Here is a 16830-nt window from a genome sequence, read left to right as displayed (position 1 = left end):
GCGCAGGGCGGCGGGCGCGCCGCCCCGGGGGGAGGGGGCGCGCAGGTTAGCGGTGCGCGTGCGCGGTGTCGTCAGCGGCGCGGCGCATGCGGGCCTGGGGGGCGCCGAGACCTCTCCGCGGAGCTGTGCGGCCTGCAGGTAGCGGGGAGCCGGGCGGCGGCAGTCTCCGGGGCGCGCGCCCGCTCCCCTGGGCACGGTGGCTGTCGTGGCGCAGCCTCCGGCCTGGGCTGCGGCTGGCGTCCCTCGGGTCACCTTGCGGCGGAGGCGGCGGCCGCTGTCTCCGTGCCCTCTGGCGAGGTGGCGCGGCCCCGGGACGCTCCCGCCCTGCAGGTGCCCGGGGCCTTGCCGGCGCTCCGGTATCTCGGCAGGGAAACGCGGTTCTGCGGTCGGCAGCGCCCGGGGGTTTCCAGGCGCCGTCGTTCTGCTGGTTAGCAGAGATCGCGGCGCGGGGGCAGCGCGAGCTCGGGAGAGAGCCCGGCGGAATCGGCCCCGTTAACCCATCGCGTTTTGTTCCCTCGGCGGCAGAGCGCGCAGAGGCCGCGCCGCGCTCGCGGTGAGCGCGCCCCGTTCCCGCAGCGTTCGCGTTGCGGCGTTGGCTTGTAGCCTGGTGATCGCGGCGGCTAATGCTGCGCATCGCTGTTCTCTCCTCCTTTGCCGGAGGATGCGTGAGAGCTGTCATGGGCGGTGTTGCCGCAGTAAGTGTCAGTAAGAATGAGGCTGGCATCTCAACGTTTAATTTTTTTCACATACTTTTCTTCACTATTTTTTCTTGGGTGTTTTGTTTGGTTTTGTTTTTGCAGTTACTCTGTAGACCACTTTAGGCATTCTTACACTTTTTGGTTCAGTGTAATTTACAATTTGTCGTTATGTTTTGCAGTTTATATAGAGACGTTGGTTTACTATATACTACACCTAAAGATAGCAACGTTAAGTATCAGTTGCTTCAACCTTCTATGTCGTGATGTTGTTTTCCTGTGGCTGTTGTACTAACTATTGTTGGGGGGGGGAGGGGAGAGCACAGGCTTGAGGAGAACTTGTTTAAAAACAAGATGCTTAAAATAAGTAGCGCAGCTTAGTTCTAGACCTTTGGCTTGGCTTCTTTTCCTTTGGCTTGGCTTCTTTTCCTGCTTTACATCATGTTTTGTCAGCCATTCTCATCACATCTGGATTATGGAGACCAATGCAAATTTGGTATTAATGGCTGTGGAACTGGGAGCTCAGCTCCACTAAACCCTTCTGGCTTGAAGTTAGAACTGCTTGTTATTAGCAAAGCATTACCTAATTTTAGCATGAGCTAACCTGCAGAATTTTTTCTTTTTCCAAAATAATGCGTGTAAATACTTATAACATTTAATATCTTTGTTAAAACATCCAGAACACAGCAAATACAGCTGTATAGTATAAATACAGGGGATGTGTTTAAGTTAATAGTTTCAGAATATCCATGATATCTCGATAAACTTATGAAAATGAGTTGAGGGAAGAACAGAGTGCCAGACAGAAGGATAAGAGAATTGGAGTGAGGGGGTGTTGAACAGGGTGGAAGAGTTCTCCTTAAAGCTTTTTCAAATAAGCTACTGAAGAGAGCCTCATGAACTACATGCTGGTCAACTCTGTTCTTCTGTTTCCAAAGCCCATGCTCTTCTCTGTAGGGAGGTTAAAGAAAAAAATTGCCAGACAGCTGGCAAAGTATCAAAAGAGGTAAGGACATGGCATGTTTTCAGAAACTAAAGGTGGTGGCGCGGGGGATTGTTAGTTTTAACTTCCTCTTGCTATAACATCTCTTTCTAATTCATAAAGTGAAACATTATTGAAAGTTAGAATAGACTGATGTCTTCTAAACTCTTTGAGTCAATAAGTTAATCTCAGACCCCCAAATGTATTGTGGCTCGCTGATGATTCTTGTTAAATTTTTAATTGAAAATAGATTATGTGGTTTGGAGGTCAGCCACGAATACATAAGATTATGGAGTGATCTTGTCATCTTTTCAATAGCTGGACTGATCCCTAAAAGCCGACTGGGACACAGGAGCAAAATGTCATAGGAAAGTAGCATTTTTTTCTTATTCTGCTTGTGTATCTAATGAACTGTCATGCAGAAAGTTATCTTTTGTATGTTTCTTTGCTGGGAAAAGTGAGTTTCACAAGCATGTTAGGCAGTTACTGCATATGTAACTTTTCCTGTGTCCAAGCATCAGCTGTGCTACATAAATCTGAGTTACTAGGCTTTTGAAATGAGCGGAATGAGCTATTCTGACAAACCTATTGAAAAAAATTATCCAGAAATTTAAAACATCTGTTGAAACTTCTGAATCAAGAGATCTGTGTGAAAAGACATTGTTTTATAAGAAAGATAAACTCTACTCTGGAGCCGTATTGCCAAAACTATTGTAATAACTTAAACTAACCTGTTGTAAAAGGATATATTCTGTGTCTTTCATCATTAGTGATTCACTGATTTTACTTTTATTCCATGTCTGACAGGTAAAAAGGCCTTTTTACATATTCATATTGCAAAGTACCTGTTTTATGTCCTAATTTTCAGATAAGGAATCTGCAGTGATGGCCAGCTGTTTTAGCTTCTCTAAACCCACAGGTATATATAGATAGATATATAGTATAGGTTAGTTTATTAAGTCATTGAACATAGTGCATTTGTCCACCAGAGGATGCACGTCATCCAAATACTTCATTTTAGGAAAGGGCTAACTGTCTGAAAGTAGGACTTAGCTAATGCAGATCCTGTTGCATTTGTGACAGAGAAGCTGAGTGCTTTGCAAAGCTATTTGGGTTTTGATTAACTTTGTTTTTTAGAAAGCAATGTCAGAAGGTGCTGCAGGAATACATTTCTCGTTATACAAAAGTCAAAGGAATACCTGTGAGATTTTTGCTGAAAGCAGAAGTCAAGATCAGAACACTATCAATAAGAAATAGGGCACAAAACAGCAGCATTCCAATATAGTTGAAAGGAAGGGTAAGCAGATAAAGTGAGGGAAGAGGAATGATGATTTTAGAGATTTTATGTATTTTGCTTGCATTACTATTTTATTAGATCACTTTTTGGTCTGATATAATAACAGGTGGGGATCAGAGATTTCTGGTGTCAGCTGTTGCTCAGCTGTAGGAAGGATGAAGTGGCAGTTACCATTGAAATCAAACAAAATCAGCATCTGTGATGGCTGTTCTTTTCTGGGGCAGGTGTATCTTTACATGTACGTGAACTAATTGTAGTGGGGGGAGTGCTAGTGTGTCTTTGCTTCTTGGGGTCCTTGTCAGAAAGGTACCTGTCATGAAAGCAGTGTTTGCTTGTTATTGGAACAGTGATGATGCTTCCTTCAGTTGTTTCTTTTTGTGATATAATAGCAAAATATGAGGCCTAGGTATGCAGTTGAATGCAATGCTGCTCCTGGGGTTCAGTGATTCAAATAGTGGACTGCCTTTCATAGCTTCATGAATTTGTGGTGTGGGCTTTTTTTTTTTTTCTCCTGACAAAACAACATTGACGCAAGGTTGACTTTTCCGAACACTCTTCAAAGGTTTTTGTCTTGCGGTCCTGTATCTCTGTATCGGTGAAATACATAGAGGGTACTAGTCATACATATTTATAAATGCTTGGGATATAGTTTAGATTTTATACTGTTAAATCTAGATTCTTAAAACTTCCAATATGTTTCAGACCCAATGGCTGTCCCACCATCATACTGCGACTTGGGAAAATCTGCCAGGGATGTATTCAATAAGGGATATGGTAAGTAACGTGACTGTGGTTTGATAATCTTTCATATTTTTCTTGGGAGTCTTGGAAAAAAAAATAGTATCTCAGGTATCTATCAAGTAGCTTGTGGTAGGAATCGAACAGAGGGATGGCACATCTAGCCTGTACAGAAACTGAAATGTGGCCACGTATCATGAAAATGCTGCAATAAGCAAAAAATTAGAAGGGAGAGTTATGAGTTCTAACTTAGATGCACTTCATGTCTCTGAAGAATGTTGTGTTTTTCATATTCCAATTTATACAGCCCTGGTTGAAGAAGGCTGAAAATACTTTTCTCCAAGAAGGGGAAAAGAAAAATTCCTGCCTTGTAGTCAGAGACTAAAAAGTAAATTGAGTTGCTTAGAAGAAACTGTAACCATATCAATTGATCACAGTCTGCAGACAGCTACCGAAGGTGGAGATACTTGATGATGGGTAGCTGTTTAACCTGTCCAAATATTTTAAGAGCAGGTGGATCATTTGAAATTATTGGTAAATTCCAACTAGAAACATAGTGTAAATATACTTTGCCTCAGAAGTGATAACTACTTTTCTTTCTCTGTTCCACAGATATTAACAACTTTATCACTTCTTTCCTGACTTGCGTCTCTTCTTGCTTTATGAATGCTAACCGTTCATTTCTTTCAAGTTGCTGGTTTGTTGGAGAGATCTAATAATGGATGTTTGAGGTTCCTGCTTCTATTTCAAATTTCTGTTCCTGCTTTCTCTTTATCTGTTGAGAAGGCAACTGCATGCCTGAAAGCTTGTTTGCTTTTTTCCTTATAAATAGTTGGTTTAGTAAATGATGCACCTTTGTATATAAACACTGCTTTGCTTCTGTTCTGAGACCGTCACAGCAATGTCATCACTACTGCTACAAATATTGACATGAGTTATTAAGAAGCATAGCAGTTCCTACCACTGGAAGTCTTTTAAGTCATGGTTATGGACTCTTCTGAAAATATGCCTTTGCTTATCAAAAGTTTACTAGAAATTGATGAGGAAAATCATGGGTAAAAACCTCTGGCCTGTGTTATGCATTGCCATGGACTACATGGCTGTGATAGCCGCTTATGTGCTGAAAAATTATCAGTCCTTGCTAACCTTTTAAAGAAAAATAAAGAGCAACTTCAATATCCTTTTAAAGAAAAAAATGCTTCTGCTTCACTATATTGTGATGGGAAAGGAGCCCATCCACTTTGAATTGTCCAAGTCCCTTAATCATTCCTCAGCAAGATCAACACCTGTTGAAATCATTGTCTGCTTTCAGGCCAGTGATCCCTGCCTGCTGTGCTTTGGAGTGTAGTAATAGGCTTTGCTTGTAATGTTATGGTGAAACAGAAGCTGTGTACTCTTCTATTTTCAGGATTTGGAATGGTCAAGTTAGAGCTGAAGACCAAGTCTTCCAGTGGAGTGGTAAGTTTTGGGGAGGGGTTTCCAGCATCACCAGCGTTTCAAGGTGGGGACAGATTCCTGAAATGGTAGCAATAACTTGCTAGCAGGTGTTGCTTTACTCTTTCAGTTCTCACTTTAAAACCTGTAGCTAACTGATGTGTTTCTACAATGATGAGTAGAACTGATATATTGGTACTTCTTTTCCTGTGGTGTGTAAGAATTCTTATTGCCACATCTCCAAACATAAGAGTTCCTTCACCCTAAATGGCTCTCACTTCTGCTTATGAATGTAGTTGAGTTGCTCTGCCATTGTTGGCAGGATTTATAGGATTTTGACTCCAAACTGACTTTTTATCCAAAAGACCAAGAAGCAGACTTGACTTAACTTCATTTTCAGTCATCTCCTCCATGCTTACGATGCAAGACTTAATTAAAAATAAATAGTATTCCTATAGTACCTTTTATGTAGCATTTTAGAGCATTTTATAAGCATTAATTAAACTTTACAGCACTTCACGTAACTAGAAAACATTGTAATCCCTGTAATACTGATGGAGAAGTAGAACTTAACTTCCTCATGATTTCACAGGAGGATTGGCAAAGCCAGGAATGGATTTCGCGGTTTTTGGTCTATAACCACTGGCATATGTTCTACACTAGACAGGCTTATTCTGGCACTGAGTCTCAGTTCTGTATGTGCTAAGCATTCAGTGCTGTTCAGGTTGATTGGCCTGTGCTGCTTTTCAGCCTCTCTCATAACCACATTTGCTTGAGCTCCCTCCTTCTCTTGCCTTCATATTATATAAATGGCTTAAATCATTCCTTTAGTAAAAAGCTGCATTATTGTGTGCTGTCTCAATTGAGTATTTGATGGATTACTTGCATTGTGTAGCAGGCACATGTGGGCATGAGGAAGTGTGTGGTCTCTTTATTGACTGAAATCAGTTACTGACATCTCAGAATATGCATAATTTTCCTGGCAGGAAGCTTTGATTCTCAAATAATATGGTAACAGTTATCTATGCTGTCTTCTAAATGTAACAGACTATGCAGAACCATATTCTCAAGTACTAAAATGTGCTTTTCCTTTTCCATGCAACTTTCATGTTGGATATTTATCCAGCTGGTAAGAATAGTGACTGTTTTGGTGTTGGGGTTTTTTGTTGCTTTCTCTAGTAGATTTTTCAATGATCCATACTGTTGTTCATAATCTGTTGTTTTTTTCAGTCATGTCATCCATGTAATGAAGTTTGACTGTGTCCATAGCTCTTAACCAGCTGTATGATCCATGCATGTAGAGCCATTTGTAATCTCTGCTCAACAGTCCAAAATAAGAACACAAGAAAAATAGCAGAAGAGAAATCAAGAAAGTTTTCTACTGCTTCCGGCTTTGTGCCAAAGTGTGTCTAATTAGCATTTTGCTGCAACAAAATATGTTTTGGGGATGGAGAATTCATACTTGGGTACTAGCAGGACCTCTGCTTGTTTTGATAGAGTTTTTTTTTTCCTGTGTACTTAGACACAACCATTGTAGTTTTAAAAGGTTTTGAAGCATTTTATCAACTTTTCTACCAGTTGTAATTCTTTCACAGACTGTAACAGGTTTGCCACAGTAGGTGTGTTCAATTTTGGGCTCCCCAGTACAAGAGAGACATGGAACTACTGGAGATAGTCCAGCATAGGGCTACAAAGATGATTAGGGGACTGGAGCATCTCCCCTATGAAGAAAGGCTGAGAGAGCTGGGCCTGTTTAGCCTGGGGAAGAGGAGACTGAGAGGGGATCTTATCAATGTATTACATCAATGTATACCAATATCTTAAGGGAGGATGTAAAGAGAATGGGGCCAGACTATTTTCAGTGGTGTCCAGCAACAGGACAAGAAGCAATGGGCACAAACTGAAACACAGGAAGTTCCATCTGAATATGAGGAAAAACTTCTTTCCTGTGAGGGTGACAGAGCACTGGAACAGGTTGCCCAGAGAGGTTGTGGAGTCTCCTTCTCTGGAGATATTCAAAACCCATCTGGACGCAATCCTGTGCAACGTGCTCTAGGTGACCCTGCTTGCGCAGGGGGGTTGGACTAGATGATCTCCAGAGGTCCCTTCCAACCTCAACCATTCTGTGATTCTGTGCACGGTGTTCTTGAAGATGCCAGCCACCATGAATGAAGGGGCAATGAGAAGCTGGGCTTGAGTACTGATTCAGACTGGAGTGTGACATGGAGCCACACTGAGTTTGGTTTTCAGTTTCAGAAAATTTCAGAAATGCTTCTACCGGAGATGGTGTTCAATCAGAAGTCTCTGCTTTTGACAGTTAAAGACTGATGGCAGCAAATCTTGCCTGTGTTCCTTCTGCTTCCAGAAGGAGATTCAGTTCTGACAGCTAGGAAAATCCTTTCGCTTTTGACCATAACACAGCACAGTTCTTTTTTGTTTGTTTGTTTCCTTTCGGCTGTAAAAAAAAAGAAAGCATTTTAAAACCTTTTCTGTGCCCGATCCGAGAAACAAATCAAGCCTTTTTGATCAGCTTGCTTGCATTAAAGTCGGGAAAAAAAAGTACTTCTAAGGCCTGATGCAGGTTTGATGCCTTTGCATTAAGTTTGTGGAAGTGACGTTAGAGGAATGCGTAGCGAGCATGTCTTAAAAGACAGTCACACGCTTCCTGACTTACATCATGTACTTTTGTTATCTGGATAGATGTGAAATAAAGTTGGTGTGCTTTGTTGTGGTAGCGCATTAGCTACAGTAAATTTCATTTTCTTTCCTGGTGTGCTAGGAATGTTATGGCAGTATTTCCCTGGCACTCCAAAACCATTTAAAGACAGTCTTTATGCACTCTGCAAAGCCCAAAATTGTGAAAGTAAGGTATTCACCATCCAGGAATACTGTCCTGGAACAAGCCAAATCTTAAAAGTTAGGGTTTCAAAGCTTGGACATGTTGGCAGTGGATACTGTAATCTGTCAAGCACTGTATCTTTCAATATTTAAACTGCAAAAGAGAGATGACTCGGAAATGTAATGGCAAAGGTTAATTACCTTCTTTGAAAGAAAGTATCTGAGAGGTGAGGACAACTGAAATGAGATCATTTCTCAAATGCTTCTTAAAACTTAGCTGGTATACCTTGAGCTTACTGCCAAAATATGCCTACCCATTGCCTTGTAGTCTGTTGTGCATGAAACACTGAGTAGGCTAACTCTGAGCAATTCCAAGAGAAGAGATGTTCATGAAGACTTTGTGTCCCTTAATTAACAGGAAGCTCTGATGTGTGGGGAACTTGTCGAAGAGTGTAGGACAGTGTGCTACACAAGAGTATATATTATACAGAATTCAAAATTCTTGGTTCGATTATACTAGTCCATGAAGGACCAGCCTGATGGAGAGATGTCAAGCTGCCAATGGGGTCAAATTATGTGCTGAAACTATGAAGGATACCAGAAAAGGTCTACAATTTTAAGGTACCCTACAAAGGGATGGCCCAGCTTCTGAAGTGTAGTTGCTGACAGGTAATGACAGAGAATTTGGTTGAGGGAGAAGGTCTTAGTGTCATAAGCACGGTGCATGAGGTGAGGGTTTAAGTGGCAATGGTATAGAGGGCAGGAGGACAACAATCTTAGGGGGTAGTAGACAGCGTGGAAAGTGTTGATGACCATTCTCCAGAAAACATTTTCACTGCTGAATGGTGAAAGAAGAATGACAAGGAAGAAACACATGGGATGTCTGGAGAAATGAGAGAAAAATTAAAATATTTTTTCAGCTATTCATCTGGTAGCCTAAGCTGGATGTGGGATTGCATTTGTTGAGGGTAGAGTGGATTTCTAGAGGCAGCGTAATAGGTGCTATTTGATATGCCATTGGGACAGTACTGCTAATATGATACAGGAAATCAGAGAAGTTTGAGAGAAAACCCAAGGGTACAAGAAGCTTTGTATCCCAAGTGAGTACCTGTCTTTATGTGTGTAGGGATCCATGGGAAGGTAGAGCGAGTTGTTGAATGTCATAATAATAATAATTGCAATTTTGGAGTAGAAAAACATACAGCAAACTGCTTTTTTCTTTTGTGGGGGATAAGTTAGGGAAAAAAGTGTGATGATAAAAATTATAGGGGGAGCCAGGTGATGAAATAAAGATGCAGATGAAAAGTAAGTGAAGACAACAGGTCTTTGTATAGTAGTGCTTTTCCAACCCAAGCATGTTTCAGGTCTCTATCACCACATCTCAATAAAGGAAAAATCTGCAACAGAGAAGATGTACAGAATGTATAAAATATCTGAGTGCTGATTCTCATGTTGTGTTCTTGGCAGGAATTTACTGCAACTGGGTCTTCCAATACGGACACAGGCAAGGCTTCAGGGAGTCTAGAGACCAAATATAAGATCCAAGACTGTGGACTTACATTCACCCAGAAGTGGAACACAGACAACACACTGGGAACAGAAGTGTCTGTGGAGGATCAGGTAAGAAGAAGGGGATATTATGAAAATGTTTCAGCAGCTGGCATGAAAAGCTGAGTTGAGCAGAAAACACTGGAGAGCAAAAGTTGCACAAAACTATCTGGAGAACTGAAAAGAAAGAAGATAAAGTGTATCTGCAGAAAGCACAGACTGAGAGCATTATGAATCTCTTTTGTTTTTGGGGTTTTTTTTTTGGTGAAAGCATCCCCCCTGCTTCAAAGTGCTGCTACATAATGATCCAATGATACAAAGTCATTGCAGATATAGGCACATCAGATCAGCTGGTTGAATGAATATCACTATTATCCACTCTGAAGGGGACTTTTTGGTTTTCATGCATGATTGCAGGAGTGACAGCTCTATATAGCTAGAGTTGATCTTTAAATAAAGAAGGGTTTCTCAGTTTTAAGCACCCTAACATACGAGGACTTAACTCTGGGTGCCTTAAGGTTGAAGAGTAAAATTAGTGTTTGCAACTTGGCATTGCTAGAGCAAAGGGTTTCTCGTATACAGCCATCTCAAAATACGCAACTCCTTTTCAAAGGTGATGGTTTTATGCTTTTCACTCAATGCTCTGTGGTGCTCTGTGCATCGCTGTTTGCATAGCTACAGTTTTGAGCTTTTGTCTGTTTGGCTGTCCATCTCAAAATGAGGGTGGAACAGCTGAGCTAGGTACACGGTCTGGCCTATGAAGTAGTGCCCAGTCTTAAAAGGATACCCATAGATCCTGAGGGACTCTTGGGTTATGTGTGGATTGATGGAACTAGAGAGAATAAACAAACATAAACTGAACACTTTTCTCTCTTGAATACAGTTTCTCCATTTTTTTTCTTGTTGATGCTAGATTTGAAATCTGCCTGTATGAAAAAACACATCTGTGAAGTACCTGTTATCTTGTGTCATTTTGAGGGGGAAAGTCTAAATTCTAATCACTTATCTTACAGTGTCTTCAGATTTTTTTTTTGTAAAATTATGTAGGAGACATTATGTTCATGTTTTGTCTTCTCTTTAGATGTGAAGTAGAGCTATAATGATGGAGGAAAAATTAAAAACAAAAAACATTTCAGTAGAGTTCTGAGCAGATGACAACTTTGCTTCTCTTTGCAGTTGGCTGAAGGATTGAAGGTGGCCCTTGACACTGTATTTGTACCAAACACAGGGTAAATATTTTCTGTCACCTTTACCTACAGATTTCAAGAACTGCCCTGTTCTTCACATTAGAAATGCTTATTCTGATCATTCTGTAAATGCTCAAAACTTACTGTCGCTGAATAACATTTTCAAATATTGCAGGAGGCAGGAATTCTAGATCAAAAAAAAAAATCAAGACCTTTGTTCTGCAGGCACTGTAGTATATTTTGAAGGTGATGGATAATACTGGGCTCAGAAGAACAAAGACTGCAAAATAATGATTCTTTGTCTTTTTGGCCACTTGCAAATTTGTCATTTCTGAGTAGGTGTTATACTTCTGTAACTTTTCCCTTAAACATTTGGGTCTTGTGTGGAAAGCTTAACTTGTACTGTCTTTGTCATGGTGGTGGAAGTCCTACTGCTGTCAAATCAGTGCCTTAGGAACACAAAGCAAAATTATTCTGCTTTCTGAAGGTTATGGGCAGAGTATTAAACAAAAGAAAAAAGATGTCTAAGCATAACTGAACAAGGAAGTAGAACAGCACAGGTATTATGACAGGCAGTGGAATAACAATCAGTTTGAAGTACTGTCTTTTTTCTAGGCAGTAAAGGAGGGGGTTTTATGCCTGTATATGCATGAATCTTGAGAAAGCTCTGTAAATATTTATTAGTATTTCTTTAGTCTCAGGGAGACCGTATCAGAAAAAACAGTTTGATGTACCAGTTGGATGTAAGGATTTAGAAAATGCGTTAAAGGTGAGATGCAAGGCCTGGAGTACGAGTGACAGGCAGCGTCATGTTCTGTTGTGCTTGCAGTGGGAGAGAAAAGAGGTTGGGGGGAGGCTTAGGGAGGTGCTCAAATTTTGTCTTGGTTATGTTAAGCTTGAATTGATAACAAGATGAGCACAAACACATGTTGGGGAGTGAGAGAGAGAGAGAGAGAAAGACTGAGAAAAGAAGTGGATGATGGCTGGAAGATGAGGAAATTTGCTTTCAGTAGAGGAGGTAGGTATCCAGCAACATGTACACATAGGAAGTTCCCCAGGGATGCAGAAAAGTGGCTAGAACTGGAAAGAGTGACTAAAGTATGCCATAAAAACATTAAGATCAGAGCAAAGTGAATAAGGAATGACAACGGGCATGGCCTGTGAAGGAGCAGTGGAGAGAACTGAGCAGAAGAAAGTCACTAAAGAACAAGCCAGCTGTCAGTGTGAGATGTCACAGATGCTGCAGAAAGAGACTGGTGATGCCATAATGCATTGCAAATACTTGTGGATAATAAAATTTGAAACTTGATGGGTTTTGAGCGTAACTAGAAATATGTCTTTTTACTACTTGAGGATTTTAGAGTTTGAGATGTTAGATGAAAAGAGATGAAAAGATGGCACAACATAAACATACATAATCCCACTATCACCCTTATCCCATGTCCTCTTCAGCTGTGGTAACATTGTTTTGAGTAGGTGTTGCAATTATTTAATAATTAATTTTCCTTAAGGGATATATGTGTGTGTGTGTGTGTGTGTGTATCTGTGTATATAAAATATATGATTAAAATTATATATGTTTATACTGTTATAGTATAACGGCTAAAGTTGATTGTTTCCCTCTGCAGGAAGAAGAGTGGAAAGTTGAAGACCTCCTACAAAAGAGAATATGTAAATCTAGGCTGCAACATAGACATTGATCTCTCTGGACCAACCATCTATGGCTGGGCAGTGCTAGGCTATGAAGGCTGGCTTGCTGGCTACCAGATGGCTTTTGATACAGCCAAGTCTAAGCTGTCACAAAATAACTTTGCCTTGGGATATAAGGCAGGAGACTTTCAGCTGCACACTAATGTGTAAGTATTATCTGAGCCTGGAAGAACTTTATCAGAGCAGCCAAACTAGATGAGTGGTGAGAACTTACTGTACGAGGTAAAAGATGGATGGAAAGAAGGGCGATGAGGATTCAGTTGGTTTTAAATAATTCACATTCTGTGTTTTCATCTTCAGTTCAATTCAGGTGGGGCCGGGCGGCAACTTTACAACTTTTGGTCATCTTCTGAGACTTTGTTTCAGAGTAATTTTGGTTTTGTTTTGTTACAGGACAGCGAGGGGCAAAAAAGCACTTTAGAATGTTAATTTATTTAGAAAACTGGAAATAAAATCTGTAAACTTCACTTCTATTTTAGTGGTAGAAATAAAGGAGCCTTTGATTACACTAATGCACCCTTTCCCCCACAACCAGAAAGTTTCTAGATCAGAAGTGCCCAAGATGGAGGAGAGAGGTGTGTTGCATCATACCCCAGTGTTTCCAGATATCAGCTTAGCTTAGCTCTAGTCTTGGTGTTCACGTGCGCTGAGAGGCTTTCAATTTTGTGTATTTAAACAGCTGTCCCACAGTAACACTGTTTTCAGTCTCATTCCCATTTTCAGTGTTCTTAACAAAAAAATGATAGCTGACTTAAGTCTCCCTCTGACTATGTCTCTTTATGTATCATTACAGGCTTGTTTTCTTAACTTAGAACAAACAAGTAAAGTTCCCTGCTTTTTTTTTTTTCTTTTTTCTTTTTTTTTTTTTTTTTTGGTCAGAATCACAAACCTTGTGGCTCAGCTGTTGGAAAGGCCCTTGCCATTCCACAACCTAAACTCATGTTTTGGGTCTAAAACATCAGGAGTCTGAGAGCTCCAGCTAGGAAGTAGATAGGCATGGATCCATGAAAGCATTCAGACTGTTGGTTCGTTGTAGAAGAGAGAACGATCAAATGATTGTGGGAAAGGGAGGGTTACTCTAAAAGTTACTATTTTTAAACAAGAAAATTCTTGACCCACTTTTATTTATTACGAACAGGAATGACGGCACTGAGTTTGGTGGGTCTATTTATCAGAAGGTTAATAATAAGGTTGAGACATCAGTAAATCTTGCATGGACTGCTGGCAGTAACAATACACGGTTTGGTATTGCTGCCAAGTACCAGCTGGATGAGAAGACCTCCCTTGTGGTAAGAATTTTGTTACATGAGCAAATATTTGAAATAAGTTTTCTTAAATGCTGAAAATTAGTTGTATGAAGTAATTTCTTCAGATATTGTTACTGAGAAGGTATGGTAGGTGGAAAACTGTGGGTTCTATTGTGGTTCAAATGTAAACTAGGCCATCATACATTGTATTTGTGAAACATGATACAAAAAAAAAAAAAAAAAACCTTCAAGGACTCTTTTCTCCACGATGGAATAGTCACCCATGTGTCTAACTTAAACTGTCGTGCTTGAGGCCTCTACAAAATATGTTTTCTTAAAAGTTAATACTAGTGTGAAGTCTATGAGAGACATTTTAGTTGTCTAATTCTTAACTAATGCATAATTTAAAACTAGCATAGTCAAATGAGAGGAGGTATTCAGGTGAGCTTACAGCCCTCTCCTAAAAATGGCTTAACCCTCAAAAGTCAATTCAGGTCCTGAGGTAAGTATTACTACTAACACTTGCAAATTCTTGCATAGATGTAAGCGGGGTGGAGGAAGAAACAGATTTAAATAATGAGGGAGATGTCTAGGAGACAAAACATGTCCACCAGGGAGTGAGAGTGAATTACAATATGTATGTACAGTGTCTTACTAAAAACTATAGTAGTAAGCATTTGTTAGGCTTTAAAACAAGAGTTAGTCCTGGGATATGTCTGCCGAAACAAGAAATAGGAAACACTGTTGTAAACAGATCAAAACTTAGTAATGTAAAAAGAGGTTTGCACATTCATGTATGTGTTGCTCATTTCTAAAAAGTCACTACTAAACTACTTGTGAACACTGATTTGTGAGCAAGACAGACTTTATTGGTTACTAAGGGACTGTAATAACTAGATACCTTAAAAGATGTAAGGAGACAAGGATGTGACAGTGAAGGACAGGAGAGCACGCTGTAGGAATAGTGAACCAAAATTTGGGGGTTGGGGGGGGGGGAGGACTGGAACTAATACTCAAGCCTTTTACAATTTGGAGTTAAATTCAAGGAACCTACTTACAGTTGGGTAGACTGGAAACTTTTTGTGGGGAAAAGGAAATACGAGAATGTACCTCTGCTCGAGGTTAGTCTACAAGAAGCTAGAAGTAGCAACACGTAAGCAGCCTTCTCGAGGCAGTGGGACTATTCTATTTGAGTATTTATACAGAAGAATGATTTCTTTTTCCCTGTAGGCCAAAGTGAATAATGCCAGCTTGATTGGAATTGGTTACACTCACGCCCTTCGACCTGGTACGTAAGTCCAACTGGTAGCAAGTCTAATTACAGCTATGTTGTGGTTTACTTTAATTTCCTCTCTTAAACAGAATAGATAGATTAAAAAAAATCATTAGAAATCTTACATAGGTTCACAGAAATGAAGGATGTGCTGAAGTTCCTAGAGCAAATGAGAAGCTTCGGTGAGGCTCAAGTACTTTGAGAGAGTTATGCAGGGATGCCAGTTCTGAACTGCATTCTATTTTTTTAATATTGGTCTCATTACTTGTTTTTCCAGGTGTAAAGTTGACTCTCTCAGGTTTGATTGATGGCAAGAATTTCAGTGCTGGAGGTCACAAAGTTGGGTTGGGCTTTGAGCTGGAAGCTTAACGCAGTTTTGAGTAAAGCAACAGATAGGCCCTGAGAGATGAAGAAAAAGTATACCCAGAGGGTTTGGCCTTAACATTACTCTGAAATTTCAAGAAGTGTGAACTTTTACTCTTCCAAAGAATTGCTTTAACCCAACACTGAAGCCCAGAAGGTGCAAACACCTCAAAGGAAGATACTTGAAGGCATGCATGGAAGTTGTAATGTTTGTGCCACATTCCACTTTTTAATGTTTTAATTGGGCTCCTAAAGACAGCATAGCATCTTGTTACAAAGGAAGAAAATCCCACATCTCCCCTCTAGTATATTGCATCCTGCATGTCTTACACTTCACAACCTTTTATAGAAATCGTCTCTGTGTTGTAGTGGAAACTTTGGTTCTTCATCAGAACAAAATAAAACCAGTCACAGTTGGAACATAATGTTTTTGTGTCTCACCTCTTACTAAGGCTCAGATAAGCACAACAGTGTAGAGCACTGTTGATGTTTTTTTTGGTAGAACTTTAAATATGGTTAACAGGTATATAATTTAACAAATCATTTGCAGTTTATCTACACTCTCTAGGCTCTCTAGGATAATATTCTTACCTCTCACATTTCAGAGACCTGCGCAATGAAAGCAGCTTTTTCATTAAAATTGTATTGATGGTATCAAATAGAGCAAACCAAAAGTTTACACATATCAGATATTTCGTTCCCATATAGGAAACAAGTATTAGGTAAGTACAATATTACACTTAAGGAAAAAAGTGCAAATCGGCAGAGTTAAGAAAATAAGTTCACAGTTCAAGTATATTAGGAAAATGATTATCTACCAATGACTGTGCAAGCTGATTGTGTAAGTTGTCCACTGTTCATTAGAAGGCAGCAAAACAATCAAGTGTAATGCCTAAGGGAAAATAGAGAAGGTCAGAAAGCAAGAATAGCTGCTATCTCAAGGCATGATTAACAACTTTTTCCAAGCAGGCATTTCCTACTACATCCCTGTGAAAAAAAGTGTTTGAGATTCAGACATTAAAAGCTAGGCCATGTGCATCACAGAAGCAGTAGGTGACAGTAGAAGGAGGGACTTAAACTTCCCTTTTCAGATGCAGCAGCTTATCACAGTTGGCTTCCTTATGTAGCATGTCTTCAGATACAACTGAAGCGACTTTACATTTGGTTTTGTTCTGGACTGTTTCTTTCTTCTACCTGAAGCTGCAGCCAGCTCCAATCTAGAGCCTAAAGAATAAACAGTTAAACCACAAAGTTCCAATACAAGCTTATAGTTGAGACTACTTCCCCTTTATTCTGGAAAAATTTTAAAGAATCAGATTTTAAAATTTCACTCCAAAGAAATTGCTCAAAATAATTTAAGAGTGAATCCTTTAATTTATTTAAAGGAAAACTTTAAACTACTTGTGTTACTCGGGATTTTCTTTTCAATAATCTACTTCAGTGAACAAGTCCATCCTCACCACCCCCTACACTGTTGTCCTTTGTTCCTGGCCAGCGTACTGCCACCACAGGAAGATC

General features: G+C 40.1%; 2 protein-coding genes across 4 annotated transcripts in view; one reads left to right on the top strand and one right to left on the bottom strand.

The window, feature by feature from the left end:
- Positions 1–4: 4 nt before the first annotated feature.
- Positions 5–15737, top strand: VDAC3 (voltage dependent anion channel 3). Of its 3 annotated transcripts, XM_064497886.1 has the most exons (10): positions 647–695; positions 2546–2596; positions 3677–3748; positions 5121–5170; positions 9452–9604; positions 10709–10761; positions 12348–12575; positions 13568–13718; positions 14907–14964; positions 15227–15737. In XM_064497886.1, the coding sequence occupies exons 1-10, from the start codon at positions 662–664 to the stop codon at positions 15316–15318; spliced, it is 942 nt and encodes a 313-aa protein (XP_064353956.1). In that variant the 5' UTR covers positions 647–661; the 3' UTR covers positions 15319–15737. The 3 variants fall into 3 exon arrangements, with proteins under 3 accessions (XP_025968000.1, XP_064353956.1, XP_064353957.1); XM_026112215.2 differs by lacking the exons at positions 647–695; positions 2546–2596 and adding an exon at positions 5–138; XM_064497887.1 differs by lacking the exon at positions 2546–2596.
- IKBKB (inhibitor of nuclear factor kappa B kinase subunit beta) overlaps positions 15508–16830 on the bottom strand; it is a 13375-nt gene continuing 12052 nt past the window's right edge. The window contains exon 21 of the mRNA XM_064497877.1: positions 15508–16536. Coding sequence (XP_064353947.1) covers positions 16468–16536 — 69 coding nt within the window. The 3' untranslated portion in view covers positions 15508–16467. The remainder of the gene's footprint in view (positions 16537–16830) is intronic.

This window comes from Dromaius novaehollandiae, chromosome 26 (genome assembly GCF_036370855.1).
Source record: "Dromaius novaehollandiae isolate bDroNov1 chromosome 26, bDroNov1.hap1, whole genome shotgun sequence".
Taxonomy (NCBI): domain Eukaryota; kingdom Metazoa; phylum Chordata; class Aves; order Casuariiformes; family Dromaiidae; genus Dromaius; species Dromaius novaehollandiae.
Note: the sequence above shows the minus strand (reverse complement) of the source record. Positions and strands in the feature narration are given on the sequence as shown.

What these genes read in the sequence shown, in the direction of transcription:
- VDAC3 (XM_064497886.1), top strand. Translation starts at nt 662, where the DNA reads ATGCGTGAGAGCTGTCATGGGCGGTGTTGCCGCA. An exon ending in TAGCTTCTCTAAACCCACAG is followed by an intron (nt 2,597 to 3,676) that starts GTATATATAGAT and finishes AATATGTTTCAG; the next exon opens with ACCCAATGGCTGTCCCACCA. An exon ending in CACTCACGCCCTTCGACCTG is followed by an intron (nt 14,965 to 15,226) that starts GTACGTAAGTCC and finishes TTGTTTTTCCAG; the next exon opens with GTGTAAAGTTGACTCTCTCA.